The sequence below is a fragment of the Lepisma saccharinum genome, chromosome 8 (assembly GCF_977018435.1).
Source record: "Lepisma saccharinum chromosome 8, izLepSacc3.1, whole genome shotgun sequence".
NCBI classification, from domain to species: Eukaryota; Metazoa; Arthropoda; class Insecta; order Zygentoma; family Lepismatidae; genus Lepisma; species Lepisma saccharinum.
The window spans coordinates 26981697-27000601 of NC_139236.1; the positions used below are offsets into that span (position 1 = coordinate 26981697).

Consider the following 18905-nt stretch of genomic DNA (forward strand, 5'->3'; position numbering starts at 1 on the left):
ATGCACATTTTCTAAGTATTTCATTCTTCTGCATTTTAGTCTCTGGCTTCAGGCTTTGCAAATACTTTATCTAGCCTAAAATATACTCCAGCTCTCATTATAATTCTTGTGCTATCTTTAGCAAAATCATAGATAAGAAAATTGCATACTGAAATTTAAATATACAGAAAGTATTAATAAAAAAATGAGTAATAATTCACTTTTTGATTTATATTTTCCTATTTTTTCTAGGCTGAAGCAAGCAGACAGATGTATAAAGCTGTAATGGAACAAGTTCTTCGATTCCTCGAACGGGTTCACAAGAATTTAACAATCATCCAAAGTAAAATGTACCTCAACAATCGAGCTGCGAACAACAAAGCTGTTAAAAGATTGAGTATGGATTCATCTGAATTGCAATATTGCAGGTATGGCTTACTTTTGTGAATAACATCATACTCCTGGAATAGTAATAGATCAATAGAATCAAATTTGCCAAAAATAAAAATTGTTGTAGTCAGTGGTATAGTATAGTGAGGTGATTCAAAGTGATGTAGGAATAATATTTGTACAGAGATAGAGAGAGAATTATATTCCAGCACACTCTTGATTGATATTGCTTCTGTAGCAACTTTACATCTAGAATTATTCACTGGTGCTCATGCTTCATTTTTATTTCCAACTTCTTATGAGCAGCGCTTGAAGTGGAAATTGCTAACTGGGGGAATGTTTGATGGAGACTAGGCTCTACCTGGAGAGATACTTCTATGTTTTAACATGGTAGAAGTAAGACAGCTGGGGGGATGTTTTGCAAAAATTTTGCTAGCTGGGGGATACCATCCCCTTGCATCCTCTCTTACTTCTAGCATGACTTATGAGAAGAAAAATCAGTTCTTTCAATACCATTTCCAATGGTCAAGATTTTTAAATCTTCAATGCGTTTTTATGCATCTGTGAGTGTGGAAAGCTCAGATGTCATATCTGTTACCTCATATCCTACCCCCATATACTTGAAAAACATGGAAAAATACTTTAAAGAAAAAATGAGCAGGAAAAGCAACGATTCTCTTTCTTTTTATGTTCTTTGTGTTTAAAACTCAAATACAACTGACTTCATTTCATGTGTAATGATTAAAGCCTTTAGAGTCCGCCACCAATTGTTGCTGGAAAGAGAAACAATACTTTAAATACCAAATCATGCTAAGTCAAACCTCTAGGTTGGTTCTGATAACAAAAGGTAAATCTAATATTACTCAAGACCTGCACAAAGGAACCAAACCAATCTAGATAATGTTCTGCTACAATTAATTGTACACACTGTGCACATTTCTTCAAAAAGATAGATGGAAGTTAAATGCTGACAGGCATGTTTGTACCCTCTTCAGTGGCGAAGCGTACAGTTGCTAGCAGGGTAGGCACAAAAGTGCGATAAAATGCATTACTTGCTAAAATCAGAAAAAAGAAGGGAAGGGGGCTATGTCATGGAGAGTGGTTCAATGTCTCTCCAGGCGCTTCTTTACTTGCCAGTGGCGTGACGTTTTCAAAAGTGTTGTTACCGGCCATCAGTATGATAATTATGTCTTAGACTTTCTCCTCCCGCCCACCAGATGTAATCGATCTAGATTTTTGTTCATTTTGTTTTTTCGTTTTTTTTTGTATTTTTTTCAACCCCTGATTTATGCACGCAATGGCTCAGTCAGTAACGCATCTGACTACCATGCTAAAGGTCCCGGGTTCGATCCCCGGCCGGTTCAAATCCGGGAACTTTTCTAACGATGGAAGCGGCCCCGGCGCCCTCCCATCGTCGAATAACATGGGTACCTGGGGGAAACCCTGGGGGTTAAAGGTGGTCAGGGTCGTGATGCTGATCACATCACCCTCACTCACGACCGGATCAAGAAAGTGTGGGGCGTTACCCCCACACCCCCTATACGCCTTCATGGTGTAGTGCTATGCACAGGGGAGCACTTTACTTTTTACTTTTTTTTTACCTGATTTATGCACGCACCTCCAGAAAGAACTACCAATCATGAGACATCGCAAAAATCCAAAGAATAGTGTTCGTGCCCTGTTGTCAATTCTTCATCAATTTATTTATTTATTTTGCAATGAGGTGAAAAGGGCTAGAAGAACCCCATAATTTTTGGGTCAATATGACGTTTGTCCCGTGAGCAGACGACAGAATTCTGCACTTTCAGCGACTGTCAGTTTGATACTTTCTACTGTTGCCAACTTAGTTTTTTTTTTAGCAAGACTTCCTCGCACCAAGGAAAACACCATTGTTATCTGTTGTCTAACTAAAGGAATGGTTGTAATTAATTCCAGTCTTGGCTTTCTAGATAAATGAATTTCTGACACATGCATGTGCAAGTAAACATAATTTAAATTTTGGATATTTTTGTCTCATTTGTTCTGCTGTATGTTAATCGTGACGATGAGAATATATGGAGAATGAATTAAAGAGGATCAGGAAACATTGACATGACCACAATTAGGTCACCTGGCTTCGTAGTTAGGATGACCACTACGGGGCTTTCAAGAAAAAAATCATAGGTAAAGGTCACCTATCTCATTCAGTGTCAATACTTCGCATCCTAGTTTGTTGTACCCACCTTTACGTAGTAATAGAACATACACCCTTGTGCAAATTAATGGAATCAAACACAAATTTTCATAAAATTGTGTTTATTTCTTGCAACATCAAACCTTTTCAATAAATAATTGCATTTACCATTTGGTATGTCCACCCTTCATCTGAATTAACATTTTTACACGATTTTGCATAGAATCAATAAGTTTTTTACACATTTCCTTAAAATTTTCGTCGTGATTCCACACCTTCAACAACTCAGAAATCACCATCTCCTTCGTAGTGCAATCCTTTCTGCGAAGCTTCTGCTTACAGATCGCCCAAAGGTTTTCAATAGGGTTTATATCCAGTGAGTTGCCTGGCCATTCCAAGACAGTTAGGCCTTGTCCAGCGAAGAAATTCTTCACTTTCTTTCATGTGTGACATGTTGCCAAATCTTGCTGGAACACGCCGGTGCCATAAGGGTGAAGTTTCCGTAGCTCTGGAACCACTCTGACTCGAACTACTTCGATATATCTGTCTTGATTCATCATACCCTCCACTGGGACGAGTGACCCATGCCCATAATAGGAAAAAGCATCCCCAGGACATTTTCTTTGCAGGATGCTTTACGTTTTGAACAATGTGTTTCTTCATGACCTTTTCTCCATCGGATCTACGATGCTGCACTCTGATACCCTGTACTAGGAAGTGGCTCTCATCTGAAAACAACACCTTTTTCCAGTCTTCTTTTGTCCAATTTTTGTAATGTTTCGCCCAATTAAGGCATTTTTTCATCATAACAGGAGTCAACAGCTGCTCTTTTAATGGCCTTCGGGCTTTTCGTCCAGCTTGCAGCAGACGTCGACGGACTGTTGAATCATGCACACAAGTCCCACTCTGAGCAAGTTATTTTTGCAGATCGAAACTAGACTTAGTAGGGTCTTTTTTACTCACTCTCAATAAATAGGCATCGTCTCTAGCAGTTGTAGCTCGTTTTCTAGTGCATTGTCCAACTCTCCGAGGAGAAAAACTTCCAGTCTCCTTCTTTTGCTTGACAATTTTACTAACTACACTTTGCAGCAATCAGCCTCTGGGTCAGCGAAGTAATTTCAGCAAGCATAATTATATCTTGCCTCTTCCATGGAGTCAAATCCATGGCAAAATTAGGGACTTATGGTAAACCGGTTGAGGAACTTTCACAGTATACCCGAAACAAAGCAGCACTGAATCAGCAATACATTCACAACAAAACCGCACTGAATCAGCAAAACATTAACAATGAAACAAATAACAAAGCCAAAGACGATAAAAGATAACCTATAAGCGAAAACTGCTGATAAGAAGTGATATCAGCTGATAACAATGCTACCAACATGACAAAAGTGAAAATTGTCTGTTTGATTCCATTAATTTGCACAAGGGTGTAGGATCCTTGTTTGGGACCCTTCTATGATGGCAACACAAAAGGTTACTATGTAACATATAATCAAGTTATAATAAATGTAGTTGCTTGAGAGAATAGAATCCCAATTTTTAGGTGCAATATAGCTCTTTTCTGCCAATCCAAAGTGACAACACTGACCTGTTCCGCCAGACCTGAAACAGACATGGCCCCCACAATAACCCCATAACACTCTTTGTCCTAAACCCAAAAAATGTCTTCACTTGCATTGTACTCTCATTGCCTGCCCTCTTCTGTTGTTATCCCTTCAGGGTAAACAAAACTGCCTACCACTTCGCTTGTGTCGGCTGCATAAAAAAATGTCTGCTTGTAATATCTATTCAAGGATAGTGTTAACGCATTAAATAACATTTATACAACTTTTAATTTTTTAAAAAATTTTGCTGTCACTTGCCACTGCTACTTGCAAAGAAAAATAGAGTTGAAAACATTTTAGAAATTATTGTTATAAGAAGGAAACATGAAAGACCAAAAGTGGGTCCTACTTTACCGATGATTGCATCTTCAGTCAATTAAGAACTCAATTGTTCTTGCATTTTAGTCCAGCACTTCCTTGCATAAATCTGATCGCTGCACACGACACGAATCACAAACAAAGCTCTGCCGCCACAAACCTTGCGGTCCGAGCCACGCTCCCTTATAGCATCCTGAGCAGGAGGCAAGTTTTCACACACAGGGAAAAAGCAAGGGAATCCCCGTTCACGATATAAATAAATTATTCTATTTCCAGTGAAAGTAAAACTACTTTGTAAATATAGGGCGCAACTAGCATTTTAATTTACATAATTTGGCATGAAGACTTACTTTACAAATATAAGTTTTTTAGACTTTCTGTTTACGCTACGGTGTTGGGTGAATCGACAAGACCATCAGCACTCATCTTGTCGATGAAAGGAAGGAAAACTTAAGTTTTGTACAAAATATGGAGAATATACAAATGAAATAGAAATATCTCTGCACGAACACAGGCTAATGTTTTTATGAAATGCTGGTACACCACAAATTTCCAATCCTGGCGGAAATGCAGTGTTGCTGACATTCTGTTTGTCCTAGTGGGTAACACCGCGAGGCCGGCCTCACAAGCACGTTATAAGCATACGTACAGTACTCGTAATATTAGGCTTCCCTCATATACGACCGTATGACGGAATGTAAAGAGAAGAGGCCCCAGCAAATGTGCCTCACTCTGTGGAAAGTTCGTATACTGGACAGGGTTAGAATTTTTTTGTAATTATCATAAATGAAAATTCCAAACTTTTGCATTGCATTACTTATGTTTTGACGAAATAAGTAAATACAACTTTAAAAGAGTAATGGCGTGGATAGGCCCAGCCTCCTGGCCTCATAGGATGCTTCGCCACTGACCCTCTTCCCTTCTTAAAGCTCAGCTAGACCTTTGGCCAATGCCAATGTCGGGTTTAAATCTCAGCCAGGGCATGGATGTTTGTGAGTGTCCATTCATCAATTTCATAATATCATCACTCATCCCCATCTTCGCAAATTAGCCAAAAGTGGCACAAAAGGGAAGTAAAATAAATCAATCAATCAAGTCAAACATCTTATAAATTACCGAATAAAACACAAAAATAAATAATGTCAAATGTGCATTTTTAACTTGTTGAAGGATAATTTTACTGTAGCAAGTGAGATTTGCACTTGAGATAAGATCCATGTAATTTTTTTCTGTAGATTATTAACCCTAGAACACTACTGTGTTCCAATATTACAGTGTAACTACCGCTACGTAAATTTTACGTACATGAAGGAATCTATTTTTAAAACAACCTCTACATCATGAAAACAAATTTCTATTCATTGTGAACATTATTTTGTTTATTTTTCCTTATATTGGAATTTTATTCTTCATTTTAAAATGTATAAATATGGTTTTATTAAACATAGAATATTTTAAGAGAAGGTCTTGCTTTACAAGCCCATTCGTACATTAAGAATGAAGGCGAAAAGTTCAAACAATGAAAAGCAAACAATAATAATATTCATAATGCTGTAAATAAGGAACAAATGTTATTTTTAAGTCTTGCAAGAAAATAGTGCATGCTTTTAAACTTCCGTTTTCAAAATCTAAGTATCCAAATCGAATTTGCAAATGTCAAAATTACGTGAAAGATATTTCTGGTTTTACAGAGATACGTAAAATTGACGTACAGTGCACAACATAACAAACCAAATCAAGACGATCAGAGCTTGCACCCTCCTTATGTGTTGCCTTATGTCCGACAGACAACTTGAGGCACTGCTAGGCAGAAGGGTGAGTGGGTGGGAGGTAGGGAAGGAATTTGAGCGCAAAGCATACATAAATTTTACGTACGGTAGTGATCCACAAATTGGCTTCCCACAGGAGCAGTACGTAGTTGTCATCCTCCTTTTCTTGTAGTTGCAGAAACTGCAATACTTTCTGTTCCTTTGAGACGTGGCTGCTACTGTACTTGTCTCTTCCTTCCCCAGTACCTTCAAAAAGCATGAACTGAATTCGTGAGAATAGTCTCTTTTCTGAGTTGCCCTGATTGTTGTAGAAGTTGTGAGTGTGAATAATGTATCCATTGATCGCTGCTATGTTGATCATATTATAGAAAAATTCATGCAAATCTTACGTGAATGCAAATGGCGTTATTACTACATGCACGTCAAAATTACGTGCAAGATTTTTCTTCTGTTACTATCGCTACGTATTATTGACGTACAGAGTCCCACATAACTCACAAACTAAAGACGTTCATTGCTTCCGCCCTCCTTATCACAGTGCTGCCACGCGCCTGACAGAATGATAGAGGAATACCATAGGCAGAGGGGTAGGTGGGTGCGATGTGGGAGGTAGGGGAGGGAAATGAGCGCGAAGCACATGTAAATTTTACGTATGGTAGTGTTCTAGGGTTAAAGTAATAATATTTACCCAAATCAGAAAGGGACATATTCATTGCACAAGACACGAAATTGTAATCTTGCCCAGGGTCAGAAATCTTTAATTTTGTAGAAACATGAAACAAGAATTGAATCTGTAACATTAACTGTAGTTTTCATTAATAGACAGCAACACAAATATTTGTCTTGCCCAAATTGAATTTTCTATTCCATTATTAAACTGTATGAAATATTCTCATAAATATTCAAATTATGGGTTTTTAAATCTTATTGCCCATCCATAATATGTATTTGAGCACATCCTTACATATTTTTTTCTGACATTTCAGATTAGTTTAAGTATTAATCCAATTAATGTGATAATTTTTTGTATTTCGAAAATATGAATTTTTTTAATATATAAATACCAAACACTTAACAGGCTATTGCATTAAGATAGAAATTAGTTACAATTGCATTTTATTTTTTAATTTTTTTTTTATGGGCGGGAATGTAATAAGCAGTTCTGGAGGGACTGTGCCCATGGTCTTCAGGGTGTTATGAGCACCTCTGCTTCTTAGGAAGTCAGCATATAAAATTGCAGAAAACATCCCATCTAGTGAGTTAGTTAATTTTTTTTACAACAAAACCTGCTTCTGTGAGAAATCATTTGTTGATAATAAGTGTTGTCATATTGTTTTCATAATGGAATCTTACATATCAGTAGTTTCTAACCTTTTTTCATTGATACCATTATTAATTTATGACACCCTTCATAACCTTTTTATAAATAGGGTCTGCTTCCTACATGTGTATTTCAACATATTTTGTATTTGAATTTTTTTTAAAATAATGGTAACATTTATATAGCTTGTGAACAGAGCATCACCATTTAGTGGAGTGTCACAGGTCATTATCACAACATTGAATAGCAGAAATATTAACAAAATTATTATTATTAAGTAATAATAACAAACTATTATTTTAATGTAAAAAAGTAAAAATAAGTAAAGTGCTCCCCTGTGCATAGCACCACGCCATGAAGGCGTATAGGGGGTGTGAAGGTAACACCGCACACTTTCTTGATCCGGTCGTAGTTGGGGGTGATGTGATCAGCATCACGTCCCTGACCGCCTTTACCCCCCAGGGTTTCCCCCAGGTACCCATGTTATTCGATGCTGGGTGGGCGCCGGGGCCGCTTTCAATGTTAGAAAAGTTCCCGGATTTGAACCGGCCAGGGATCGAACCCGGGACCTTTAGCATGGTAGTCAGATGCGTTACCGACTGAGCCACCGTGGCCACATTATTTTAATGTCAAGTCTTTATTTTTAATAGTACTTTTATTTAAAAAGGAGTAAAAAGTACAGAGCATTTGTACAGAAAATGTTCTCGTCCAATACAGATAGTGCTATTTCCTAAATATAGGACAAGACAAAAATCCCTTGCTCTCAGAAAAAAGAATTAATTGATGAACTGATGAAAGCTTTAATTGGTAATTTAAATAATGATATATTGCAAACTAATTGTAAAAATATGTAGTTGACATGATGCTGTATATGGTCATTGCTATGCTCTGCACCAGGTATCATTGTCATCATGATGGTCATCATTATTATATTCTTGAGATGTCTCCTACTTGATCCACCAGATGAGTGGTTATCTAGCACAACTGTTTTTCTTTTCTAGTTACATTCCAAGAAGTTAATATACAGAAGTGCATATACTCTATTTTGTTATTAATTTTTACACACCTGATCCAAGAAAAATCTGAAAATTAGGAGGAAAATCTAATTGAGGTTTGCTTTTTATGGTACATGTTATTTTTAGAATATTGAAAACTCATGGAACCATTTATTCTTTGGTTAGGTGGCAGAATATGAAAACATAAAGTTTGACCTGCTTCCTGAATTTTATACTCACTTTCTCGATTTCATTTTGGTTATGATTTTGAAATGCCAATTAACTTTATTTTTTGTTATCGTGTGTAAAAAATAATAAGCCTTCTACTTTATCAAATTTGTAGTTAACGATGCGAATTTTCAGGAGGGTGAACTGACCAGTTTGACCCATTATCATAATGGATATTGTCAAGGTATTAGGTAAATTTCTGTTACTTTATTACCAAATGTTATAATGACCCTGTAACGAAAAGTAAATATTTATTATTTAGTACAAATCATTATGCCAAATCTATCTTCTCTTGCAGAGTCCCTCGTTCTCACAGTGTGCAGACTATGGGGAATTCCCCTGTTGGAGTTCCTAACACCTCAGCACAGGTTCAGAGAGCAAAGAGTGTTGCAATGATAGAAGGGCCATCAGGATATGCATTCAAGGAGTATGCATGGTAAGGAACTGCATGTTTTGATACATTGCTATGTGCTCATTTTTAATCCATATCACTTCTACATTTCCGAATGGAAAGCTTGTCACTCTGAATACTACAATATAGAATGCTAGTTGTATTTGTGCGATAATTAGTTTTATTATTGGCAGATTAACAGCAATGACACAGGGCACCCTCTCCCTCCCCCACCCCCAAAGAGATGGTTAGTCATTTTGAAAAGTGATTATATCTAGGGCTCTGAAGGTGATGACCTAAAATATCTCAAAACATGACCTCTGGAATGATCTTAAATTAATTAAAAAATGACCTAAGATTTTTAAAAATTACCTAACAATAATTTTTGCTTTTGAAATTACTGATTTTGTTTCATAAATTGCAAGAGAGTAGATGAATAATTTGATAAAACCCATTGTTTGGTGGTTTAAACTACCTCTTTACTTTTACTTCAAAATTTACATGAAATACACCACAAAGTTTTTCTGTATATCATTCACTTCCTTTCAGAGTGGAAGGCGGAGTGGTAGCGTCGTCGCCTTGTAATCAAGGGGTCCCGGGTTCAATTCCCGGTGGAGGCACATAGTGGTTCGGATCCCACTTTAAACTGTAGGTCCAGTCCCGATTAGCCTTACTGTGCACAAAGTGGACTTGACTTAAAACAACAAATCAATCAATCCAATCCTTTCAGAGTGGGCCTCAGTAGTAGGTCAGCATCTGAAAATACAGTTGTTTCACATGCAGCAGATTAGATTTTTTTTTTTTTTTTACGTTTAGACTAATTTTACCATAAACGCACAGATTAAGGTGATAATAGTAGCCAGCTAGGAACCTTAAAGTAGGCTTCATTCAAAGTATTTTAAGTTTGATAGAGGAAAAATACATTTTCCACAATTAATTATTTGATCCATTGCCAAAGATTTCAGTTAAAATAATATTGTGCTTTTGCATTGACCATATTTTCGATTAATGACATATGCATATATACTTGTTAAAAAGACCATATTAGGAAATTTAAATATGTAAGTTATGCTAGCATATTCATGAAACAACAGGGAAGGAGCAAAAAGAAACCTCAAAAATAATAAATAAAATCAACATAACTGGCAAAAAATACTGAAAAAAAACCAATGTGTTCTGATTCTATCTGAAGGAAAACAGACTACTGTCAACTTCCTAGCCCTATTTATAACATAGACCAATGAATAAAAAGCTTGAGTAACATGAAACATAATCCTGCAATAATATCCCTTTCCACACTGGCAAAGAATAGAAAGAAAAGTCTAGCATGAAAAGGTTAATCTGTACTGGATCTATGAGAAATTGAAATATACCGCCTCTGAAAATCAAATCTGGGACACCTTGATTGTAGCAGGCCAATTGCATTATTATTACAATATTAATGTTAATACATATCAGCAAAATTGTGGCGGACATTCTGGTTTTGGGCTTCCTGCAGAACTTTTCCCCATTGGCTCTTTATAAATCGACTTCCATAACTTTTCCCATGTAGTTTCGAGTATGCTAGATCTTTAAACATATATCTTAACAACAATTCAACAACACCATTGCTATGCAAGAAAAATTTAATAAATGAAATATGAATAATATAGTTACATTCTAACTACATTATGTCGAATAATATAGAAATTGCAAGGTTGAATTTTCTTGTGCTTCATCGAAATATGAACCGCGAGCCTTCTTCGGACCCTACTTGCCAAAGGCTCTTGCACGACTATAGACATTCTACTTGTTACATAGATTATTTTGCAAAATATTGTATGCATTGTTAGAATTGAAGGGGTTAACACAAGAAGAACATATCTTGCATTTTTAAAAGGGAGACCCATCTAGCACAACATTTGATTTAACTTGCAGTTAACTTAGGTGCTATCTGGGTAGAAATCAACTATCCAAGCATCTGACTCACAGATTATAACAGAAAAGTATTATTCTCCATATCCCACAACCATGCAGTTTGTCTACTATATGTCATCAGCCTCCAACTTCCGTGTGAATATCACTTTTAGTCTGAGAGTGGGCTAGGCCCCTTTAGTGTTAACTTCTACAATTGTATTATATTTTTATTGGGCAATAATGTTTGACACTCCAGAAACAAATACAAACTCCTTCAATAATGAATGACTTCTTCAATTACATTAAGGACCATTATGGATTTATATTAATTTTCATAGAGGGGACTTTGGTATGTCCTTTACATTGTGAAACAAAGGTTCCTTAATGAATGGTATGAAACCAACCATTTATGGCTTGCCTCACTTCTGTACCATGTACCATGGAGTCTGTGAAGCCCTTGAGCTGCCTTGAGCAATAGGCCTGTAACAATTCATCTCTTTTGTGTTTCAATATGTCTATAATTTAATTAATCCAATGTTTAGCATGGGTTTATTGAATTAATGGTGTGTTTTCCAGAAGTACACTATTGTAGAGATACCTATGGTAAAATATCATTCGTAGACAATGTGATATGCACAGATCTCAAAGTCTAGAATACACATACAGTGGAACCTCGATTTTACATTTTTCAGAGCACCAAGGTGAAAAACATAAAGGTGGGAAAATGTAAAATTGAGGAAAATTGTATAACATTTTGCTATGTTGGGACCATGAAGATTGAATGTGTAATGCAGAGAAATGTAAAATTTGGGAATTTAAAATAGGGGTTCCACTGCTTATAGTAGTCCTCATATCCATGGGTGATGCATTCAAAGAATTACCACAGAGATTTTAGTCACATTTTTTTCTGCTTATCTCATGATGATGTGTATGAATGATGATTAAATGAAAACTGATGAACGGACACTTGCAAAATCCCCATGCACATACCAGGATTAAAACCAGACTTTCAGTGCCAGAAAAAAATAATTTTTAGCAATGTTGCCTTTTCAAAAATCAGTTGTGCACTATTTTCATAACACATTCAAGGAATGCAGCAGCAAGAACCATGGCAAATGATGTGCTATAATAAGGGAAGGGCAACTGTTTATGTAGTTTGGCAGTTTTCACTTTTTGTCCATTTTGACATTTCCAAACTACGTATGTAAGGCACATTTTTTAGAGAACTAAATTCACAGGAGTTTTATGGTATCATTTAAGCTATAATAAAAATCTTTTAAATAAATTGCATGGTTTCGGAGAGATGACAGGGAGCATCAACTTTGTTACCATACTAAACAGCATTTTTCAGTTCTAAGTTACATACCTTGAGGGACTAGAGTAGTTTTGTATTTGAGCAAAACCAGTCCAAGTGGCCATGCAAATAAGTGTGTACAGTTAGAAGGGATTTATGTCGAAGGCTGAATGATAAAAGTGTTATTTCTTTCACAAATACTTTTTATAACGCCAGTCCTAAAACTTGTGTTAATCTATCTTCATCACCAGCGAAAAGAAATACATTTATTTGAAGACGAGAGAAGAGGTGCTTTCTCGAAATGTAGTGTTAGAATAAGTATAGGTAAAAGTACTACACAGTAGATAACGTCTTGTTAGCATTGCATGCTGTAAAAGAACCATTGTCACTAACATTCATAGAATTATTAATACTTCATAATGATGATTTTGAACAAATAATAATCAAATAGTACATATTAAAAAAGAGAGATTCAAATAAAAATATTTAATATGCTAATTTATTTTCAGATATTATTTAAACTTATTTTGTCAACAACAATAATGTTAATAATTTAATTGCAAATAGATTTTATACCATGGTTCTAAAATAATGTATAAAATATTTGGAAAGTACTGGCAAACAAAGTCGGAACAAAAAGAAAACAACGAAAAACTTGAAAATCTACAAACAAAGTATAATAAACTTTTAAGTTTTGAAATGTTTAGAAAGGAACGTAAAAGATACAATCACATCAATTGCTATTGAAAATATTTGAAGATTCAAATTGTGTTGTCTATACATTTAGACATCTATTCTGTGCCAGTAAATGTTTACACTTTCTGAATGTCTTTCTAGGAGGAAGCAGAAAGATGAAACTGTTCACCCAGATGAAGTGCCACCTGACAAATTAGCACAACAGGCTTTCCAGATGCTTCGAACAGTGCGTTCATTGCTGCACACTCAGGAACCCGACCTTGCCCAGCGGTTCTGTCCAAGTGTTCCTCACAGCAGGCAAGGATCAGCGCTGGATCATATTTCTCCATTGCAAATGGGGATAAAAGATTTATCAATGCATGACCAATCAGTTCCTTACAGAAGCCAGCAGGAGAGTGAATTTCCAATTCACCTGAAGCACACAGATTCATTCAGGGATAGCAGCTGTGGGTCTGATATATATCAAGAAATCGGACTGCCAAGTAGCAATGTGTCATTTTCGAAAACTTCATTCAAAGGGAACGAGTCGTCATCTGTAGCCGAAACACTGTCACTAGCATCATCTCGGTCAAGTCAGGCCCTGAGGTCATCACCACCAAGCACAAGTTCCCCCCGCAGCAGCACCATTCATGATATGGGAGTGCCATTCGGATGTGACAGCCCATCTATTAGTGTCATATCAAACAGCAGCCCATCTCGTAGTAATTCTGAGCGTTGTATAACTCCCATATACACTCAGATTTTACAGACTAATCCAATTCAGGAGAACGGACTGCCGTCATCCAGTCTCAGCTCAACAGATGAAAGTGGGTTTTCATCCATGAGCTCTTTTCACGAAAATGGTTTACCCTTACCACCTCCCCCACCACTAACACAGCAGCAGAAACCTTCAAGTGTCCCTGTGGGGTCTTTTCAAGAAGTTGGGCTTCCCCTAACCCCACCACCTCCTACTCCAAATCACAGGAGGTGGGGGAGCAGTCCATCTCAGAGTTTGCCATCTAATTATCGCAACCACCGTAATTCGTTTTGTGGCGGCGTGAAGCGTGAACAGTTACAGGAGAAACTGACTGTCTTGTGGGTGTGAAAAGTGACATATTGCACTATTGCAGACCACTAATCAAGTTAATGTTTTATCAGATAGTATTGCATGTTTCACTTTTCGTGTGTAATTAATGTGTACAGGAGTGGCTACTCAATATATTTGTTAGTATGTGCCACAATGATCAATATGAGTATGTGGTAAAAAAATCAACATCATATTTGGGTGATCTGAATACATAGGTTGATTAAGGACCTTTAAAACACATATCACCTTACATGGTACGAAAGCAGTATATATGCAGCACATAAAATTTTAACATTGCACTAAAAGCAGTTCTAAATTAAATATATCATGATGTTCAACAAATATACACCAGAGTTAAAGAAATAACTGCAAACATGTGTCATGAGAATTTGTTAGCATTAAAATTAACAGTGTTTCATTAACTTTTCATTCTTGTAAACACATTTATGTGGTTCTAGAAGATGTGAATTAGTATATGTATAAATCACAAATCTGAAATCCAAAGCTACGAATGGCATTTTCTTCTAATTTGGCATGATCTAATATAGTAACCAGTTTCATGGAATTTTTGAATTCATGAATTATAATGCATTATGAAATGGAGTGATTACTATAATTATATGTACATCATCTTTCTGCAAGAAGAAAAATGTTGCACATTTGTACTTGATATTTTGATGGTAATATTGAAGTACTTGTACAATTGTTAACAGTATTGTGAAGTAAAAGGCAGTTTGATTGTAGTCAGATATTGTTAAAACCTTAAGAGAAGGAGAGCATAAAGTAAAGAGCAAATTTATATTTTTAGATCTTGTAATATTTGTGTGTGTGTGTGTGTGTGTTTACGTTTTAAAGGATTTTTCCCCTTGTGAAATACTTCTCCGATTGGAGTATGTATGTAATGGAAATGGACATTAGCCTCGGCTTTTCAAAATTCATAGTTTTGGTTAAAAAATGGGGGGCGTTCAGTTTCTCTAGAAAATTCAAGTAATATTTAACAGCATTGAGATACAATATTACAATATTCTGCTTTATGCAGAAAAGCATATTTATGTAATTGGATTTTTTTATATAATGCATTTCATCACGACTTGAGTACCTTGTAGTAATTTATGCATGTAGAACTTCAATCCAAACTATGTAATTCATTCTATTTAACAGTTCATTGCTTAAATTACACTCGAATTATTTTCTATGTGCAAAATTATAATTTGTCATTCCAGAAAAATACACAATGTTTGCTTTCTGAACATTCTAATACAGCAATGTGTTAATGGTACATCATTGAAGAATATATTCGTGTGTTGTACACAGGCACACAAAACATATAGCTAGGTGATAAAACATTGCCTGAAAGACGATTTAAAATAGGTGAAAGTGACGGCATTAAGGAAAAACTTCAACATTTTTGTCATGATCTGGAACTAAGTAGTGTCGCATCTCAGTGGCAGCATCAGACTTTCTATTGTGGGTCGACCACTGGATGGCTGTCGAAGTTTTGGGTGGGCCATGTCTTCAAGTAAAATGCTGGTATTTACATAATTGTAATCTGATCCAAACAAGGAAGGTTTCAAATTTATCCATCATTACCTACATATTTTACATCAAAATTTTTACCTATTTCATTTTGACAGGGTGGCCCACTCTGACCCATCCTTGGTGCCACCTCTCTCTTAGCTGTATAGCCTGAAAATCCTGTTCGATACTTGTATTCTTTGCAATGTGTAACATACATGCTCAATTTATTTTCTACCATAATTATAAAAATATACAGTTACTCTAACCTCACATGTTTCTTCATGTAGGCGGTGATGGCCTAAGGGAAACAGTATTGTCAGTTTAACAATACCACAAAAAGAGTACAATGTTCGTTGATTCCTGAAGCTTTCACATTTTGCCAGTGGTCATGGAAAACATAGATTTAATCCTGCTTAGTATGGTTGTTTGTTCAGTAAACATTTTGAATTATTTCAACAAGTATTTTTAAAAACAAGTTAAGATTTGCTTACAAAACTTAACTAAATCCATATTGTTGCAACTTTCATTTGTTTCTTGATGTGGCATATTTGCTTCTATCACTACCTCATTTATCACTCTCTCATATCCTGGAGAAAATGTGGTATTTTTTTCTTTTTGCTGGCCAACTATTCAGACAGTTATTCATCAGTCTCACAGCTTCTGGAATGCTTGACAGAGTGAGTATTTGTTTTGTATTTTCTTATTTTACATCATTTTTCTTCCTCTGTAGGTTAATCATACACAAAAGAAAACTTGTTCCCACATGGACTCGCATTTAGAATCTATAGTGATGAGCATTGGGCTACTCAAAGAGGAAGATTTAAAACTCTGTGGTCCAGTATTCCTAAGAGAAGAATGTCAAATACAGAATACAGGCAAAATATAGGACTGATCACTACAAAAAAGACAAGACATAACACATTCCTTACAAAAAAAAAAATTGTGAGCATGCAGCTGTTGGAAAGAATATGATTTAACCACTCAACATACTTGGCTATGTACCATAACCAGAGTAATGCAGTTGAATCTATAATAGCTTTGCCATGACAAATGATGTTATGCATGTTTGAGAGATCCTTCAAAAGATTCGATTTACACAGAAATTGTTCCCCCTCGGAATAAGATTTCAGCATTTAACAACTGTTCGTGAGATCAACCATGATAAGTTGTAAGTAAACCCAAATCCTAGGTGATCTCCAAAGAACACTTGTTTGCATCATGTCACCAGCATACTTCAATTCCTATCAATTAGCAGGTTTGCTTTTACGAAGTAACACACAGGGTGCAGCAACTGGACCTGCCAGTTTTTAATTACAAATAAAAACAAAACTCTTTCATGTAACAAAGTCAAATTAATACATGGTGTACTACATCTCAAAGCATTTAAGGAAAATAACATGAGTGGCAGTTTCATGCAGTTCCTTGACAAGGACAGTTCATTCTCTTGAATGACTCCTCAAAACAGAGACCCGAACTCGTTTTATGTTCTCGGGCATGTGAACCTTATGATGTCCACCAGGTGTTCTTGTCATTGCTGATGCCATCTCCTCGAAGTTCCTTACCCACAGTAAAATGGTATTCAGACTGGGAACATGCAGATTACTGTGAATGTTCAAGTGCCGACGGAAGGCATGCTGCTATGTTGCCACCACACATTCATTATGAAAAATGTCTCGACCACAAATGCATGGTGTTGTACCGACCAGTGCTCCATGCTAAATGTAATTACTTCGCTTAATTTGTTGTTTGGGCAATTTTGGTTAGAAGTGAGTGGTTGTCCTGTACATAGGCTTCAGTAGTGTTCGTTGCTGTTCTAGCTCAGCAATGCTTTCTTACTGCTTACTATTACAACGTGGCAGACCAACTGGATGAATTTTAGCGCGTTTCACACTGCAAATGTGCTATTAGCTTAGCTTTGTCTGCTCACCTATCTTCTTATATAATCTACATTATAATCCCATTATAATCTTTTGTAGATATACCTGTTAGTTGAATTAATAGCGCAATGGCCTAAACCAAGCAGGGCAACCACTTTGGTAAATAATTTTGTTTTAAACTTCATTGGAATGGAAAAGTAGGCTTGGATAGAAAATTATGTTGTCTAGTATGTATCAATATTTTCAGCTGAACTGTGTTTCATTTCTTATGCTGGGTGTGTTACTTGTGTTTACTTGCTTACTTGGGACAGCAATCCTTGAAGGACCTTGACCTGTCTAATGGCTGATGCTGATGAGGGTAACAGAAGAAAAACATTGTGCTTGTGCAGGCCCTTTGGTGTCCCTGTCCTCCCCTACTCCTCTCAGCCTTTCAAGATATTAATTAATACAGTTATTTAAGGGCCTTATTAGTGAAAATTTTGAAATTTTTAATTAGATAAAATTCATTGTCATTGTGAAGTTTTGTCTGCCTGCTTTAGTAAGAGACTGTTACTAAAAAGTTAAAAAGTTACAGAGGGATATGAATTTTGTTTTGAAGAATGGTGATACCTCCGGTACATGTAATTCTGCACAAAGGTATGCCCAAGCTTTCAAGGGAAGTTTCAACTACCAAAAGACCATTTTGAATGTAATTATGAATAAGAAAATAATGCAAATTAATTATAATGCTCCATTTGCCCAAGCAAAAGTAAGTTCAAAATGGATAGGATTTAACCCCTGCAACCCCTTCCCTAGTTTATGTATGCCATTGCATCTATATAACACTAAATTTAAGCATAAGAGACCATCTTCAAAAATAGTGTATGTTTCATTTTTCCACACCCCCACCTCCTCACCCTCAGCAAAAGCTTTAGTACCTGAGACATACCACCATAAATCAGAGCCTGATCAGAAGCATGAAATGGTATATGCTGTTAATTCTAAATTAACAAAAAAAAAAAAAAAAAAAAGTCATTGTTTGAAAACATATCATTTTAAGATTTCCAAACTACTATTTGTTCTGTAAAATCAGAAGAATATCAACATGGATCTTGGTGCACCTGATACTATTAATAATGACGAAGTTATAATTTTCTTTAATATATTTTCCTTTTGTAATAGTTACAATTTTGTAATGAACTGATCTTGAAAGACAGAAAATACCTGCAATGGAACCCAATGTGCTGCCTTTGCATCACCCTGTTTGGCATCATATCCCCCAAAGAGCTTTTACATCATAGGGTTATGTCCCATGACAGTTGCTTGGCACGCCGAGATGCAACTTCTCCTACTTTTCAGTCTTTGTTCATCTGTCGTTCTCCCTCAAGATTAGATTTTTAAATGCGAT

At 36.0% G+C, this 18905-nt stretch overlaps 1 protein-coding gene across 1 annotated transcript in view; it reads left to right on the plus strand.

Moving 5' to 3' along the window:
* The window catches only part of LOC145990887 (uncharacterized), a 295884-nt gene extending 281592 nt beyond the window's left edge, over positions 1-14292 (plus strand). The window contains exons 5-7 of the mRNA XM_083126355.1: positions 232-407; positions 9079-9216; positions 13199-14292. Coding sequence (XP_082982481.1) covers positions 232-407; positions 9079-9216; positions 13199-14141 — 1257 coding nt within the window. The 3' untranslated portion in view covers positions 14142-14292. The remainder of the gene's footprint in view (positions 1-231; positions 408-9078; positions 9217-13198) is intronic.
* The last annotated feature ends 4613 nt before the right edge of the window (positions 14293-18905 follow it).